At 30.8% G+C, this 14,508-nt stretch overlaps 1 protein-coding gene across 7 annotated transcripts in view; it reads left to right on the top strand.

Moving 5' to 3' along the window:
• LOC145296054 (uncharacterized) overlaps nucleotides 1-14,508 on the top strand; it is a 945,555-nt gene that overhangs the window by 842,814 nt on the left and 88,233 nt on the right. For all 7 annotated transcript variants that reach the window (XM_080142118.1, XM_080142120.1, XM_080142114.1 and 4 more), the window contains 2 exons: nucleotides 57-180; nucleotides 3,194-3,300. In XM_080142118.1, the coding sequence (XP_079998244.1) occupies nucleotides 57-180; nucleotides 3,194-3,300 (231 nt within the window). The remainder of the gene's footprint in view (nucleotides 1-56; nucleotides 181-3,193; nucleotides 3,301-14,508) is intronic.

Here is a 14,508-nt window from a genome sequence, read left to right as displayed (position 1 = left end):
TTTTTTCTTTTTTTTAAATTCTAATTTTCTATTTATTTTATTGTATTTTTTCTCAGAGCAACAGTCTTGCTTACTCTGTATAGCTAGGCGGGATAAAATGCATGATAAGTCAAACACGAATATGAAAAAATTTACAACAAAACTTGATTCACAAGGAAAAATTATTGCCTGTGACACCAGGTAAGTTTTGATTTTACATTATTTAATTTTTTTAGTTATAATAACTTAGTGTGAATTTCTGGATTAGCAATTATTGTTTACACTTCATTTCAACTTGTTGTTTTCATCAATCTTGTTATAACCAATGTGCCATCTAGCCGTTTTTAGAATTAATAACCCAGTGGAATTTTGCCTTTTCTTTGAATTTCAGAAAAGCTATCCTTGATCACACATTTTATTTTCAAGCAAAGATTTCTACTGAATTATTTTTTGTCATTTTCTGTCTCTTCTTTTCTCACTTTATCTTTCTCTTTTCCTTTTTTTTCTCTTCCTCTTCCCTTGTTTCGCATTACTTTATGCCATATTTAGAAGTATTCAAGATATAGAGAAGTAGGATGACATTCATTTATTGCGGACTATTATCCTCATCCTTTAGTTGTTGTTTCACAACATTTCGGCCAACTATTCTGGCTTTCGTCAAGTGGTTGCCGCGACTGTATAGGAACTCCGAATCTCCTAACTGCATTCTCAGCAATTACTGCCTTCCATAGTTGTTGTTGTTGTCGTCTCACCACGTTATTGGTCAACTAAGCCTCTGGCCGGCTTTAGGTAGAATTGAAACTGCTATCTTCAAACAATGCTCACTTGAAACCGTAGAGTTTCAACGTCTCTATACACTGCGCCACAGGCCTCGAAGGGCGATCATGGTTGGATTTTTTTGATATTATCTGATTTTCCATTGTCAGATCCATACTGAATGGTATATATTATTTTAATCAATTGGAATACTTATTGAGATGAGTATTATTTACTCATTTATTACTGACTATTATCCTCATCTTTTAGACGACAACAACTACGGAAGGCAGTAATTGCTGAAAATGCAGTTAGGAGATTCGGAGTTCGTGTCTCGTCATAGTAACCACCTGATGAAGGCCAGAGGATTGGATAAGGATAATAGTCCGCAATGAATACTCATCTCAATTAGAATTCCAATTGATTGAAATAATATATAGAATGACTTGCTTACACTCTTCCACATACATACTTGGTCTTGTCTAATGGCCATGTTGTTTTTTGTTAATTTCTTCAAAAGTTTTTTACACAAAAAACTAATAACAGAATTTAACAAATTTTAAATCAACAATGAAGTTAAAAACATCTTAGTATGTAAAAAGGTATTGTAGATTAACACGTTTTATCCCCCCCCCCCCCTAAAAAAATGAGCTACTTTTTTAGGCGATTATTGAGAGAAAGAAGAATAACATTTTTTTTTTTTTTTTTTTTTTACGGCTTTATTATATGTGCCACTAAAATTAATTAGTTACTAGAGTTAATAAGTATTAATTATTAGTCAGTGGTAGGGTTAAGGAAGGTGAGAGAGGACTGCCACTCAGACTTAGGAATAGTGCTAAAGTTAAGAAAAAGGGTGTGTTTTATATACTAATGTTTCCTCATACCTCACCCCCATGCCTCAGAAACATGCAGGCTTTATCTGCTATAGCAAAAAAAAAAAAAAAAAAATGCTAGATTATCCTAGAAATGGGAGATCATTTTTACAGTAATTACATATAAAGATTTAAAACCAACAAATAACGATTTTTTTTCTTAATACTTGCATAAACTGAAGAAAAAAAAATCTAACAGACAATCAAAGAAAACTACCAGAGTTACAAAAGAGTGATAAGGAGCCAATAGGCATACATTATGCACATATATTTGCTTGAAGGTGGATAATTTTCTATTTCTGCTTTTTTTTTTTTTTTTTACTTATCCACTTTTTAAATTCTTCCCGATGACAATATGGCTTGATAACCAGCAACAATTTGTTGCTTACATCTAGCAGAGATTATTGATCCCATTACAAAGTTGAGAATGTATTGATTTTGTATCTTCATTTTGATTTTAAAAGATTAGAAAATGACTACACCAAAATGTTTTTCATTTGACTATAAATTTTCTTTGTCTTTTTTTGCTTTTGTAAAATTAACTTGAATCTTCAGTTGATATATCAACTGAAGATTCAAGTTAATTTTACACCTAGTATCATGCTTACCTGCAAACAACATCGTCATCTTCAAATCCAATATCAATAAATACTTAGGTGCTATTAGAGCAAAATTAGGACATCAAAAGAATCACTTTTTATTAATAACCAATGGCATCAACTTCAAATTTTTAAGTTAATTTCAACTAAAAGCAATGTTATCTACTTAATTGTCATGTCATAATTAAATATTACTGCATCACAGCAAGAATTTTTGTTTGAGACACGTGATAGAGAAGGGAAATAATGTATAATTCAGAATGATTAGAAAACTTATCCAGAATTGGTCTGAAATTGTCAAAGTTTTCAGAAAATCATTGCCTCCCTTGTTACGATACAGCCTCTTTTTAGAAAAAAAATCAATTTTTCATAATTTTCTTTGAAAATTATTTCTATTAATAATTCATTTTCTACCTTATCGTTTTCCATAATTTTTGAATATGCTCATTATTTTGGCATGATAATTAAATAGATACCATTGGTTTTACTTGAAATTCAATATTTTGAATTTCAAATTTTGCTCTAATAACAAAGAATCACCAGTACTTGTCAGAAACCACAACTTCCATCATTTTCAGTACTTTTGTCTTCTTTTTCATTAATTCTTCACTTCTTGGTCTTTGGTCTTGCTAAACAATAAAAATGAATAAATACTGATTTTTAGTTATAACTTTTAGAAATATTGTCACTCATGTCTGATTTAGTATGATATTTACTTTTTTTATTTAGTGTTTTTTGGGGGGTTTTTTTACTGTACACAACTAGTGAATCCTCTATTGCTTGTTGTGTAAAATGTTATATTTATATTACTGAAACTAACATATAACTCTTTTATTAAACATTGTTTATTATTTCTGTAATCATGGTTTTCTTTACATTGTATGAAATAATTGTTGATGCAATTCTCTATCATAAGCTTGGTTTTTTTGGCAAAAAGCTTTTTATGTGTGTTTTCTTTAAAAAAATTAAAAACACCTTCCATTTCAGCCAAATTACTGGTAATCATAATAAGTACACAGATCTTGTTGGACGTCGTCTACAGGATTTATGTCACAGTAGTGATGTACCCAATGTTAACCAGCATTTGCAAGAAGGTAAGTTTTTTTTTTTTTCATATCTAATCTAGTACTAGTTGTACTTGTGAGAAATCCAATAGTGGTGTATTTACCGTTGATGAAATTTGTAACTTTCTAAGTAAATCGGATAAAAATGTCATTCAAAAAGATGCAATTATATAATTCCTTTTACTCTTTTTAGAAAAAAGGAAAACAATATATCAATTGGTACAGAAAATAGAAAGTGTTTTACTTCCCTGATAGAAGGGAGATGAATATCTCTCTCTCTTTATATATATATATATATATATATATATATATATAAAAACTACTTAATTTACTGACATAAAATTAATATACGAAAGTATAGATTTATGCGTAAGCTTTAAGTATTTACTTAAAAAGTGCTCAATATGTAGGTAGAGCTAGTTAGTTATAAAATGTATACGGCGATTAAGCTACACTGAATATTCCGCGTTTCATCCACTTTAGGATTCTTCAGGCTTATGCGCGAATTCTGTGGTTGTTTGTCGTTTTTATATACTCCTCTTCTATTGAAATTTTAGTTAGCCAATCAGCTTACTAGTATCCACCGCACCCTTTCTATCAGCCAATGAGAATGCATTTATCGGACAAAGGCCTATTTGACCTCTGGTGTACTTGTTCCTTTGTGTGTTCTCTATTTAGCCTGGATATTTAGCTTATTGATCTTTTTTAAATCTAGGTTAGTGTTTTTTTTTATGTTAGTTTATATATAAATATATATGTGTGTACACTCATATATGCACATATATATACATATATATGCACATATATATACATATATATGCACATATGTATATAGAGAAAATAAAAAGGAAAAAACCGTATTATGTGTTCATCAACGTTTCATCTTTATTTCGAGACTTCCTCTGGATGAATGAGATTAAGAAACCAAAAAATATACCAGTACAAAATATTTGAAAATGTTTCACGTGCAGTGTGACGCAGTTCTATTTCAGAGAAACGGGAAAAATGATGTTGGAAATTCAAAAAAGGAGGGGGAGGGCTGGCGCTGTTAAAGAGAAGGAAATTAATACGGTTTGTTCCTTTTTATTTTCTCTATTTTGTCGGAATACTATTTCCATTATTTTCATCACATATGTATATATATACTAGCAATCGGTGCCCGGCGTTGCCCAGGTGTTTTGAGGTTAATGCTGAGGAAGAAAAAAAAAAAAAAACGGTCAATTTTTTTAAACTTTGACCCCTATTATGACCTTAACATTTATTGTTTAGGGATCAAGTAAAGTTAATAAGTTAGATCCATGTCCAAGGAATCTATATCTAAAATATCACGTGTTTACTGTTTAGACCCAAAATTGTAGGAGGAGTTTGGTAGAGTTCTCAAAGGTCAAATCGTTGAATATTGACCACTTAATCGCCAAATTTCTATCGAAAACCTATCACATCGATTTTCCCAAATCTCAGTACCCTGTATATCAAATTTCGAATCTCTAGGCTTAAAATTGACAGAGTTTTAGCGTAGGGAAATGCACACAGACGCACAGACACACACAGACACTATCACTTATATATATATATATATATATATATATATATATATATATATATAACATAAACATCATATATATAAGGATAATAGTACGCCATATATATAACAAAAGGCCATTATTTACTCAAGTGAAAGGAAAACCCGGGGGAACTTTAACCAAAAAATAAATCTATATTTTTTTGTGTGTATTGATAGTCTTATAAGCGAGTAATTATTAAATCAGCCATCTTGATTCTTAACCAAAGAGAAAGTTCAAGTAGGGGGATTTCCCTTCTTTTTTTTTTGATAGCGAGGCCAAATTTCGCAAATTTGGCCTTTTTTTTTTTTTTTAAAGCAGTTTGGCTTTCAAAATTTCTGTTTGGCCTTTTTCTTCACCGATGAAATCTGGGGGCGCAACGGGAATTTTCGGCAAAAAAATGTTGTTACTATGCACATCTATGTATTGAAATACAATTTGTGGCAAAATTTCAGGAAAAACTAATGGATGGTTATTTCGCAATAGTCCGGACAATTCGCTAAATTATCTCGTCAAAACCTTAAATCTCAAATTTTTGTGCATTTTTTTTGGGGGGGGGGGGGCTAATTTGGCATAATAGTGTCCATTTAATAGTATTATCTTGAAAAAATAAAAAAATAAAGAAAATTACCAAAAAAAAAACAAACAAGAACAACAAAAGTGTGCCGTATTTTTAAAAGTTTTATTGCGTTGTTTTTATTTGCTTTTTTTATTTCATCGGTGAAGAAAAAGGCCAAACAGAAATTTTGAAGGCCAAACTGCTTTAAAAAAAGGCCAAATTCGCGAAATTTGGCCTCGCTATAAAAAAAAAAGGGAAATCCCCCTACTTGAACTTTCTGTTTGGTTAAGAATCAAGATGGCTGAATTAATAATTACTCGCTTGTGGCGTTGATTTTTTTTCTTTTTTCGCTATAAAAAAATAACTACTTGATGAAATTACGTGATTTTTTCTGTAGGAAAACTTTATCCCATGACGAGTACGTACAATATATTTTTTTTTAAATATTTCCATTTTTTTTAATGTCAATGGAAAACTGCACACATACCCAAACCCGAAATGAAAAGACCACGAGTGAACGCGCATTTTTTTTTTTTTTTTAGTTTAGTTTCATAATGGCGGCCGTGATGTCGGAGGTTCGATTGTTAGATTGTAAGTTTCGTATTTTTGTAATTCGTAAGTTAGGAAAAAATTAAACCCTTCCAAGATGGACAATAAATAAAGCCATAATATTTTATGGTAAAGTTAAGAGCCTACGAACCATAGTTTTTTAGATGTGATTATTGGATTAACCAATCAGAAATCGTCTGTGGCACACACATCTCTGTTTTTATAGATATATATATATACATACATATATGTGTGATCGTTTATGTATATTCATATTTATTTAATTTAGTTATTTGTTTATTTTCTATTGTTTTGTTAGTTTTGAAACTATTTTGTATCGCTATCCTAGAGTAAATTTTTATCTTGTGAACACAGTTGTTTGCTATTTCCCTTCTACAGTTTAATAGATGTTGGGGTTCTTTGAAGTACAGGATAGCAAATTTTTCATGAAGGCATAATCTACATGGGTCATCTAGGTCCCTACACGTAGTAGCTTGTCTTATTATTTTCCATTCGACTAACAACGAATGTCCGCTTTCCTTGAGTTCCCAGTATTTATTCGCTGGTGTTTTCATACGGTGTTTTTTTTTGTTGAATGTACTTTTGTGGTCATAGTATCGAGTTTTGAAGTCTAAGGAAGTCATACCTACGTAATATTTCTTGCTATTCGGGTTTTCTGTCGCAAATATTGTGGCCTGGTAAACTACGCTTTTGGTTAGACATTAATTTTGAAGTGGGCAAAGTGTGCGGTGTCTACAGTTGCATTTATCTTGTTTGTTATTAGTATTTTTATTTATAGTATGGTTGTTCTTGTCCGGGGTTGGTTTATTATTATTTCTGCTAGTGTTAGTTTTATTTTTTGTCATGGTGTCTACTCATTGGCTGATAGGAAGGGCGTGGTGGATACTAGTAAGCTGATTGGCTAACTAAAATTTCAATAGAAGAGGAGCATATAAAAACGACAAACAACCACAGAATTCGCGCATAAGCCTGAAGAATCCTAAAGTGGATGTGAAACGCGGAATATTCAGTGTAGCTTAATCGCCATATACATTTTATAACTTACTACTACATATATATAGAGAGAGAGAGAGAGAAAGAGAATTAAAATGGAAAACTAGAACATTTCTCCAAACTATTGTGCAAACTTTTTCTCATTTTCCACTTTAACTCCGGTCAGATTTTTTTTTTTTTTTATTATACTAGCAGATCCAGGTCAAAATGTTGGCCAGAAAAAGGGGATTCTTAATTGTATAATTGTTTTGTAGTTTCTATTTTGTTGTTACCTCTCCATTTGTGGGTGGTTTGAGGCATAAGGGATCAACTCTATTTTTTTCTATGAGCAACATATAAAAAGATTGAAATGGTTTAAAACAGTTCAATAATGGCATATATAGAAAGAACTTCTTTTTTTTTTTAATTTAATCTAAGGGAAGTTATGATTATTTGTGTGCTTTACACATTTGGATATTTTTCCTATTTTAGACCATATGTTTCGTCAAATTTTCTATATTGGTCTCCCCCGATTTATCGGAGAGGGACCTATGTTTTCAGTTGCATCCGTTAGTCCGGACTATTGCCAAATAACTGTGCATTAATTTTTCCTGAAATTTTGCCACAAATTCTATTTCATTAAATAGATATGCACAGTAAAAAAATTTTTTTTACAAAAATTCCTGCTGCACCACAAGGGGCTTAAAAGCGGTCAAAAATGGCCAAAAATTACACATTTTTGACCCATAACTTTTGATCCATTCATTAGATTTTTTTCTTTTTTAAACTTGGCCGAAATGTGGAACCCATTGTTCTTAATATAAATCCTGTATGGGTGACCCTGGCAAAATTATGGTTCGCATCACCAGGGAACTTTCAGTGCTAAAAACGACCCTTTTTGTGGCTCTTTTTTCATATTTCTCGACAAAAACTTAATATGTCTGACTATATAGTGTTTTTTCATGGTGGTCAACTCAAATATACATGTGTTAAGGCCTGAAACTGCACCATTATCCATTTACACTGAGATTCGGCGTCCCTAGGGGTTCAAAAGAGGTCAAAATGGTCAAAAATTACACTTTTGGGCCCATAGCATTTGATCCATCCATTAGAGTTTCCTGAAACTTGGCCAAAATATTCTTAATATAAATTCAGTATGGGTGACCCTGGAAAAATTCTGGTTTGCATCCCTCAGGGACATTTAAGACTAAAAAACATGCCTTTTTGAAGCTCTTTTTCATATTACTGAAGAACTTGATAAGTATACCTATATAGTAGTTTTACATGATGCTGAATTCAAATATACATGTCTTAAGGCATGAAACTGCATCGTTTGTCCGTTTTCACTGGGATTTTGCGTTCACAGGAGCTCAAAAGGGATCATAAATGTCCCAAAATTGCAAAGAAATTACACTTTTTACCCCATGACTTTTGCTCCATCCATTAGATTTTTCTGAAACTTGGCGAAAATGTGAAGGCAACGTTGGCCCTTCACACTTCTCACATTCATCATTTCTTCACTATTTTTTGTGGTGTCATCTCACATGCAGCACCAGAGGGGGACTATGCAGGCGCGGCTTATTAATTTTGCAGTAAAAATCTTATACCTTTGTATAAATGATTTAAACAGTGAAATAAGTCTATTTTTGTGCAAGGAATCAGAAATTAGAGAACTCCAAAGTTGAATTGTAATGTATTTTACTTGTACTTGTTAAGCATTCACCCGGGATCAGTTGAGCCAGCTCCATCCAAAAGTTCACCACATAGGTGAAACAGTCCAAGGGCTGTTTCCCTTATGAGCCTAAGCCATTCGTGGTTCCATTGATGGAGCTCGTAGAGGCAGAGACCAAGGATCATTTCAGCATCCTGTTTCATCGTGTTGAGCCAGGTTTTGAGTTGGCACCTGCTAGAAAAAAAAAAATATATAACCTGTGCGGGTTATGGCAGCAATCTCGAAACCTTGCGGATAGTACTTCATGCATATTTGAAAAAGCGAAATGAATATTGAAGCATTTAAAGTGTCGAATTGAAAGTTATACTTGAGAAAAATCCTTTATTCAATCAATGTGTCCCATAAACATCCCATAAGAAATTGTCTATAAGTTTTATGTAGGAGAAAGAAATGTCTAAAAAAGAAAGAAAATGACAGGAAAATATAGTAGGAAGCTACCGGTCTGCTGGGTATATAAAATAAAACAGTGAGAAAGAATGACTGAGCGACAAAGTAAAGATCAAATAAAACAAAAAAGACAGAAGAAAATAGTGTGTACCTTAAATTGACATTGTATGCCATCTTGTAATGTTTCTAACTGTTTGGAAAATACAGGAAACCACTGTTTCCTTAACCTGAGAAATTCTAATGGCCAACCAATGGGATTTAAAAAGACTTTTCAAAGGGAGAGTTCATCATTTCACAAATTGAAAACTAAGAAAGTAATGTCAAATATATCATTAAATAGATGACCCAAATACAGATGGTGAAGTAGTAAAATTTGCAGCTAATGTAGAGAACTTCCCAGTTACTAATGGGAGTGTGTGAGGAGAAAATAATTAGGGAGAAAAATTTGTGCTACCTCTGCTAACCAAGACGTAGTTTTGATTATGATGCTCCTAGGAATTTATATAAGATTTTATTTTGACAAATGAATGCGACTACAAATATGTGCAAAACCTACATAACATAATGGCTAGTAGTCTGATCATAATGAATTTATGTGGTGATTACGTTTGCCAAGCTATTTCATTTTTTTTCCTTAGAGGAATAATTGTTCCTATCTTATTAATCTATTATAGAATAATGTGTGAGCATAAGCAGCTAAAAGTTAAAAACTACAAAACGCACACCTACAAAGTTTGTATATTCTTGATCAATGTTACCCAGAATGAATAATATCTTAAATTTAGAAAAATTATTTGTTCTCTGATGGTCAACTGAGTCGGGTTTCATCAAGGCGGGTCAGTTTATTATGTACTAATTTTGAAATAAAATGTTGACTAATTCCATGAGGAATCTATTATACAAAGAAGAGTTGTCTGTAGGTATGTCCAGCTACTGAGAAAATGGATGAGGAGAAAAAAAGGAGTTGGAGAGGAAAGATAGACAGTTTGAGAGAGGTAGAGAGAAGTTTTAATAGAAATTATTGGTGTTGCCCCCAGCAACGCAAGGTAACCCTGCTAATATGAAGGGAAAAGGTTTATATGCATGTCAACAACTAAACAAAGTTCTATATATACTTTTTAACATTCTATTGTTTTTAGATTGAAAATTTAGGCTGTTTGAATTTGATGTATCAAAAAAATAATTATAAATAATAAAATAATAATTCAATGGTCAAAGCTATCTTTGATATAACCTCCCTATATATAACACTATATAATAAGATGTAAAAGAAACTTAAAATAGTAATAATTGAAAAAAAAGTTTTCAGTATATGAAATTAATAAAAATGCAAGACTAAAATCATGTTTACATTATTGCCGCCTTAAAACAACGTCCGTATTTAGTGATCAGTTTAAAAGCGTAAACATGTTTAACAAAAATTAACTGAACCAAAACTGTGTTTTTTTTTTGGGGGGGGGGGGGTAATATTTTATTTTTAATTTTTAGAAGGAGGATTTTAATTTATCAAATTATTTTAAATCATAATCAACAACAACTGTTTTATAGGTGTTGGATCCCATCCTCTCTGCAAAGAAACTGTTAAGTACTGTCACCCCCTCCCTTACAAAAGAAAAGAAACCAACACATTTTTTTTATTTATTAAATTGCTATGTGAAATAATTAGCAGTGTAATAATTATAAAAGTCAATATTTGTTTTACAACACTCAATGTGAAAAATAAAAACAGATTCATACAGACGTAAAAAGTCCTTGAATCTGGACTTGAAAATGCCTTATTTCTACTATAACTTTGGAAATATCGAAAATGTCTTGAAATTGATATTCACCATAAGCGAGTCCCATCCATACCAGGAAAGTTTGTTTTAAAGTGAAGGGTCTTTTTTTTTTAATCTCATTTGTAATTTAATTTGGTTGGCTGTTATAAATAAGGATAATTCCCTCCCTCACAAAAAAAGTAGTGATAACTGAAAACGAAGCCAGCTGGACCCCCAAAAAATGAACAAGATGTCAGCAATCTTGATTGGAAATTTAAAAACCATAAAAGATGAAATAAAAAGCATTTAAAACTATTTAAAAGCACTAAAAAAAATATGCAGATAAGTGGCAAAGTAACTTTTATTGGCAATGGTAACATTTTTTATCACTTTTTTGAATCACAATGGATTGTAAAACAAATCCCAAATTTTGTTTTAAAAGACTTGAATTTGGTCTAGAGAAGGCCTTCAAAAACTTTAAAAAGCCTTAAGAAGTCCTTGAAAATGGACAGTGAAAAGCTGTATAAACCCTGTAAAAACTCCAGACAGAAAAAACCCTTGATGTAAAAAAAAATTGACTTAATGTTTTAATTTTCCCATTAAATTCACAGATAAATCTTGCTTCAAATAAAAGAAAATTAAATCAGATTAAAAAAATATATATAATAATTAAAAGTTTCCACATGTTAACTTCTTATAAGCTAAGGTACATATAAAACTGTGTGGTCCAAACTAGCTCAGTGTTTTGTTACTAATCTGTACTTTCACCTAACAATTTAATAAACAAAAGATACTGTAAAACTTGAGTTTAACTTGAAAATACTATTAAAACATAGCATGATACCTTCTCTCCCCCAAAAAATTAACAGAAATCTACATTAAAAAATATCATTGTTAATTATACTGTATTTTCACCTAACAATTTAATAAATAAAATTAATACAAAACTATAAGTTATCACACCTTTGATGGGAAAAGTAACACATTATGTCATTAAATAAATGAAGGTAATTTTTATTTAGTTATATTATTAATGAAGTTTAAGCTTAGCTTCAAGTTTTATCTCCTGCTTTTTTTTTTTTTTGCAGAGCTATCCACTGTAAAACGATGCAAGTTTTTTTCATTATATTTTTCAAAATAAGTAAATTAACAAAAAATTGATAATCCAATTTTGTTCGTTTACTTATTTAAAAAAAAAAATGTTGCTTCATTTTGCAGATGACAACTTTGCAGGTTTGGTATTTACATACGAATTATAAACAATATAGTAGATTTTAAAGTTATCGAATTGTGCTCTCATAAAAAAATCCAAATACTGTTAATACTCTATACTATCATCTATTAATAGTTTTTCAGTTTTATTTTTTTTAATCAACTAAGGTGGGGGTGCCCGATCATGATAAAAATTTGTGATGAGGGGGAGGGGCATTGTCTAGTCGTTAAAAATAAAAAACAGGACCTGGTGGCATCAGCCATAAGCGAAAGCAAAATTTTGTAAGAAAAAAAGAAATGGCACGTGCTGGGTGCGAACTTGCAAAGCATAAAACTGTAAGCGAGCACTCTAGCTATTGGACCAAGATTTTAATGACGCTATCACATTGTAAATTTATCTATTTAAAAAGAAAATTAGTAGCATGTTTCAGATTCAGCATTGTAACAAAGATATTTACATGACCATCCCTTCAAATAAAATGACATTTCTACATGAAATAATTCACCATTTTTTTCCCTTGATTTTTGGATATCATTTGCCCAGTCTAAAAAAAAAAAGAAAAAAAAAAAAAAAGAAATTTTGTAAGCAAAAAAAAGAAGAAAAAGAAAACAAATGCATGCCGGGTGCGAACATGCATAACTTAAGTTAGCAAGTAAGCGCCTTATCGATCGGCTTACTAGGACATAGATGTAATAATGTTGCAACATTAGCTACTTAAAATGAAAGAATGTAATGAAATTCACACATGCGCAGTTTGCAAATCGCATCGAAACAAGGTTTTTATCTGACCTCCTCCCTTTCAAAAAAACAGTATTTCTACACAAAATAATTGACCATTTTTTTTCTAATTTTTCAATATTATTTGTTTGAGAGATCGCTCTTTTTTATGATAGTATGTCTATGCCATAACGGTATGGATGACAAAAGTTTTTAGCAAACATACAAACACACACACAGACGTTTGAGATTTTTATAATAGAAGATGGACAAAATACTTCACATAGAGGCGAAAGTCTTGTCTGCTGATGTTTGTATCTTAGGTTAGTTTTCACCTTCTGACTGGTTCATCAATTGACAAATATGGTATGCAAAAAAAAAAAAAAACCCTCTTTTGTTACATTGAAACAGCTGTGAACAAGATTTTAAATCTTCAACATGTCTTTGGTTGACTGAGCAAATGTGGTATCCACTTTGACCATTTCTTTCCTATTGACAAATATCCATGCAAAATGATATCTTCGACTCTTCTGCAACTTTCAATTATGTATTGGAAAAGAGAAACAAATATTTCAGAATTTAGAATAGGGAATCAGTTTTTCATATAAATCTAATATATAAATCTGTGTGTGTGTGTGTGTGTCTCCATATTTTAAATTGTATCTCCTAGATAAATGGTCGCTCGATGGCATGCAGTAGCTCAAAAGATTACATATATGGTGCAGAATTTTTTTAGAGGTGTTTAATTGGTTAAAACAATTGCTAAGGGATTAAAAAAAGGGGTTAAAACTTGACAGAAATGACAACTTGACAAGCATAGCGCCCATGGCGTCGTTGTGCGCATGCACATGCTCTGTAACAGAGATGCATTTATTTAGTAAATTTATAAGCGTATACAAGCAGCTGTCTTTTGTGCAGTGTGTTGTGGGTTCGAGCTCCACCATTTCTTTTTTTTTTTTTTTTTTTTACATTCCGATATTCTTGATATTTAAATGTTATGTAATGATTATACAAAAACACTTTTATATAAAAAATACAGAAAAATGTTTTTGCTGTACATAACGAAAATGTCATATTCCAAATATATACGATATATTATATATTGGCTTATTTGTTACATTCCAATAATCACATAAATAGATCAAGTAATGGAATTTTGTATTGAATTCACTCCTAAATTAATTAACCAATCATTATTAATTTTAAGGATGTGTATAAGATTATATATTTCTATTATTGGATAAATTCTTAAACTAATTAACCGATCATTATGAAGGTGTATATGTTTATATATTTCTACGCATTCTATTTATTCCTGAACTAATTAATCGAACATTATGAATTTTAAGTGTGTATATGTTTATATATTTGTATGTATCGGATTCACTCCTAAACTAATTAACCGATCATTATGAATTTTATTATGGGTGTATGATTATATATTTGTATTTGTGACTCATTCCTAAACTAATTAACCGATCATTAATAATTTTAATTATGTGTGTATGAGTCTATATTTCTATGTATTGAATTCACTCCTAAACAAATTAACCAGTCATTAACAATTTGTTTTTTATGTGTATATGACTATATTTTTATGTATTGAATTCACTCATAAATTAATTAACCGATCATTAATTTTAAGGATGTTTATATGATTATATATTTCTATTATTGGATAGATTCTGAAACTAATTAACCGATCATTATGAAATTTTGTGTATATGTTTATATATTTCTATGTATTGAATTCACTCATAAATTAATTA

This window comes from Euprymna scolopes, chromosome 16, assembly GCF_053919585.1.
Source record: "Euprymna scolopes isolate OS-2025 chromosome 16, ASM5391958v1, whole genome shotgun sequence".
In the NCBI taxonomy this organism is placed as follows: Eukaryota; Metazoa; Mollusca; class Cephalopoda; order Sepiida; family Sepiolidae; genus Euprymna; species Euprymna scolopes.
This window is presented reverse-complemented; position numbering and strand designations above follow the sequence as displayed.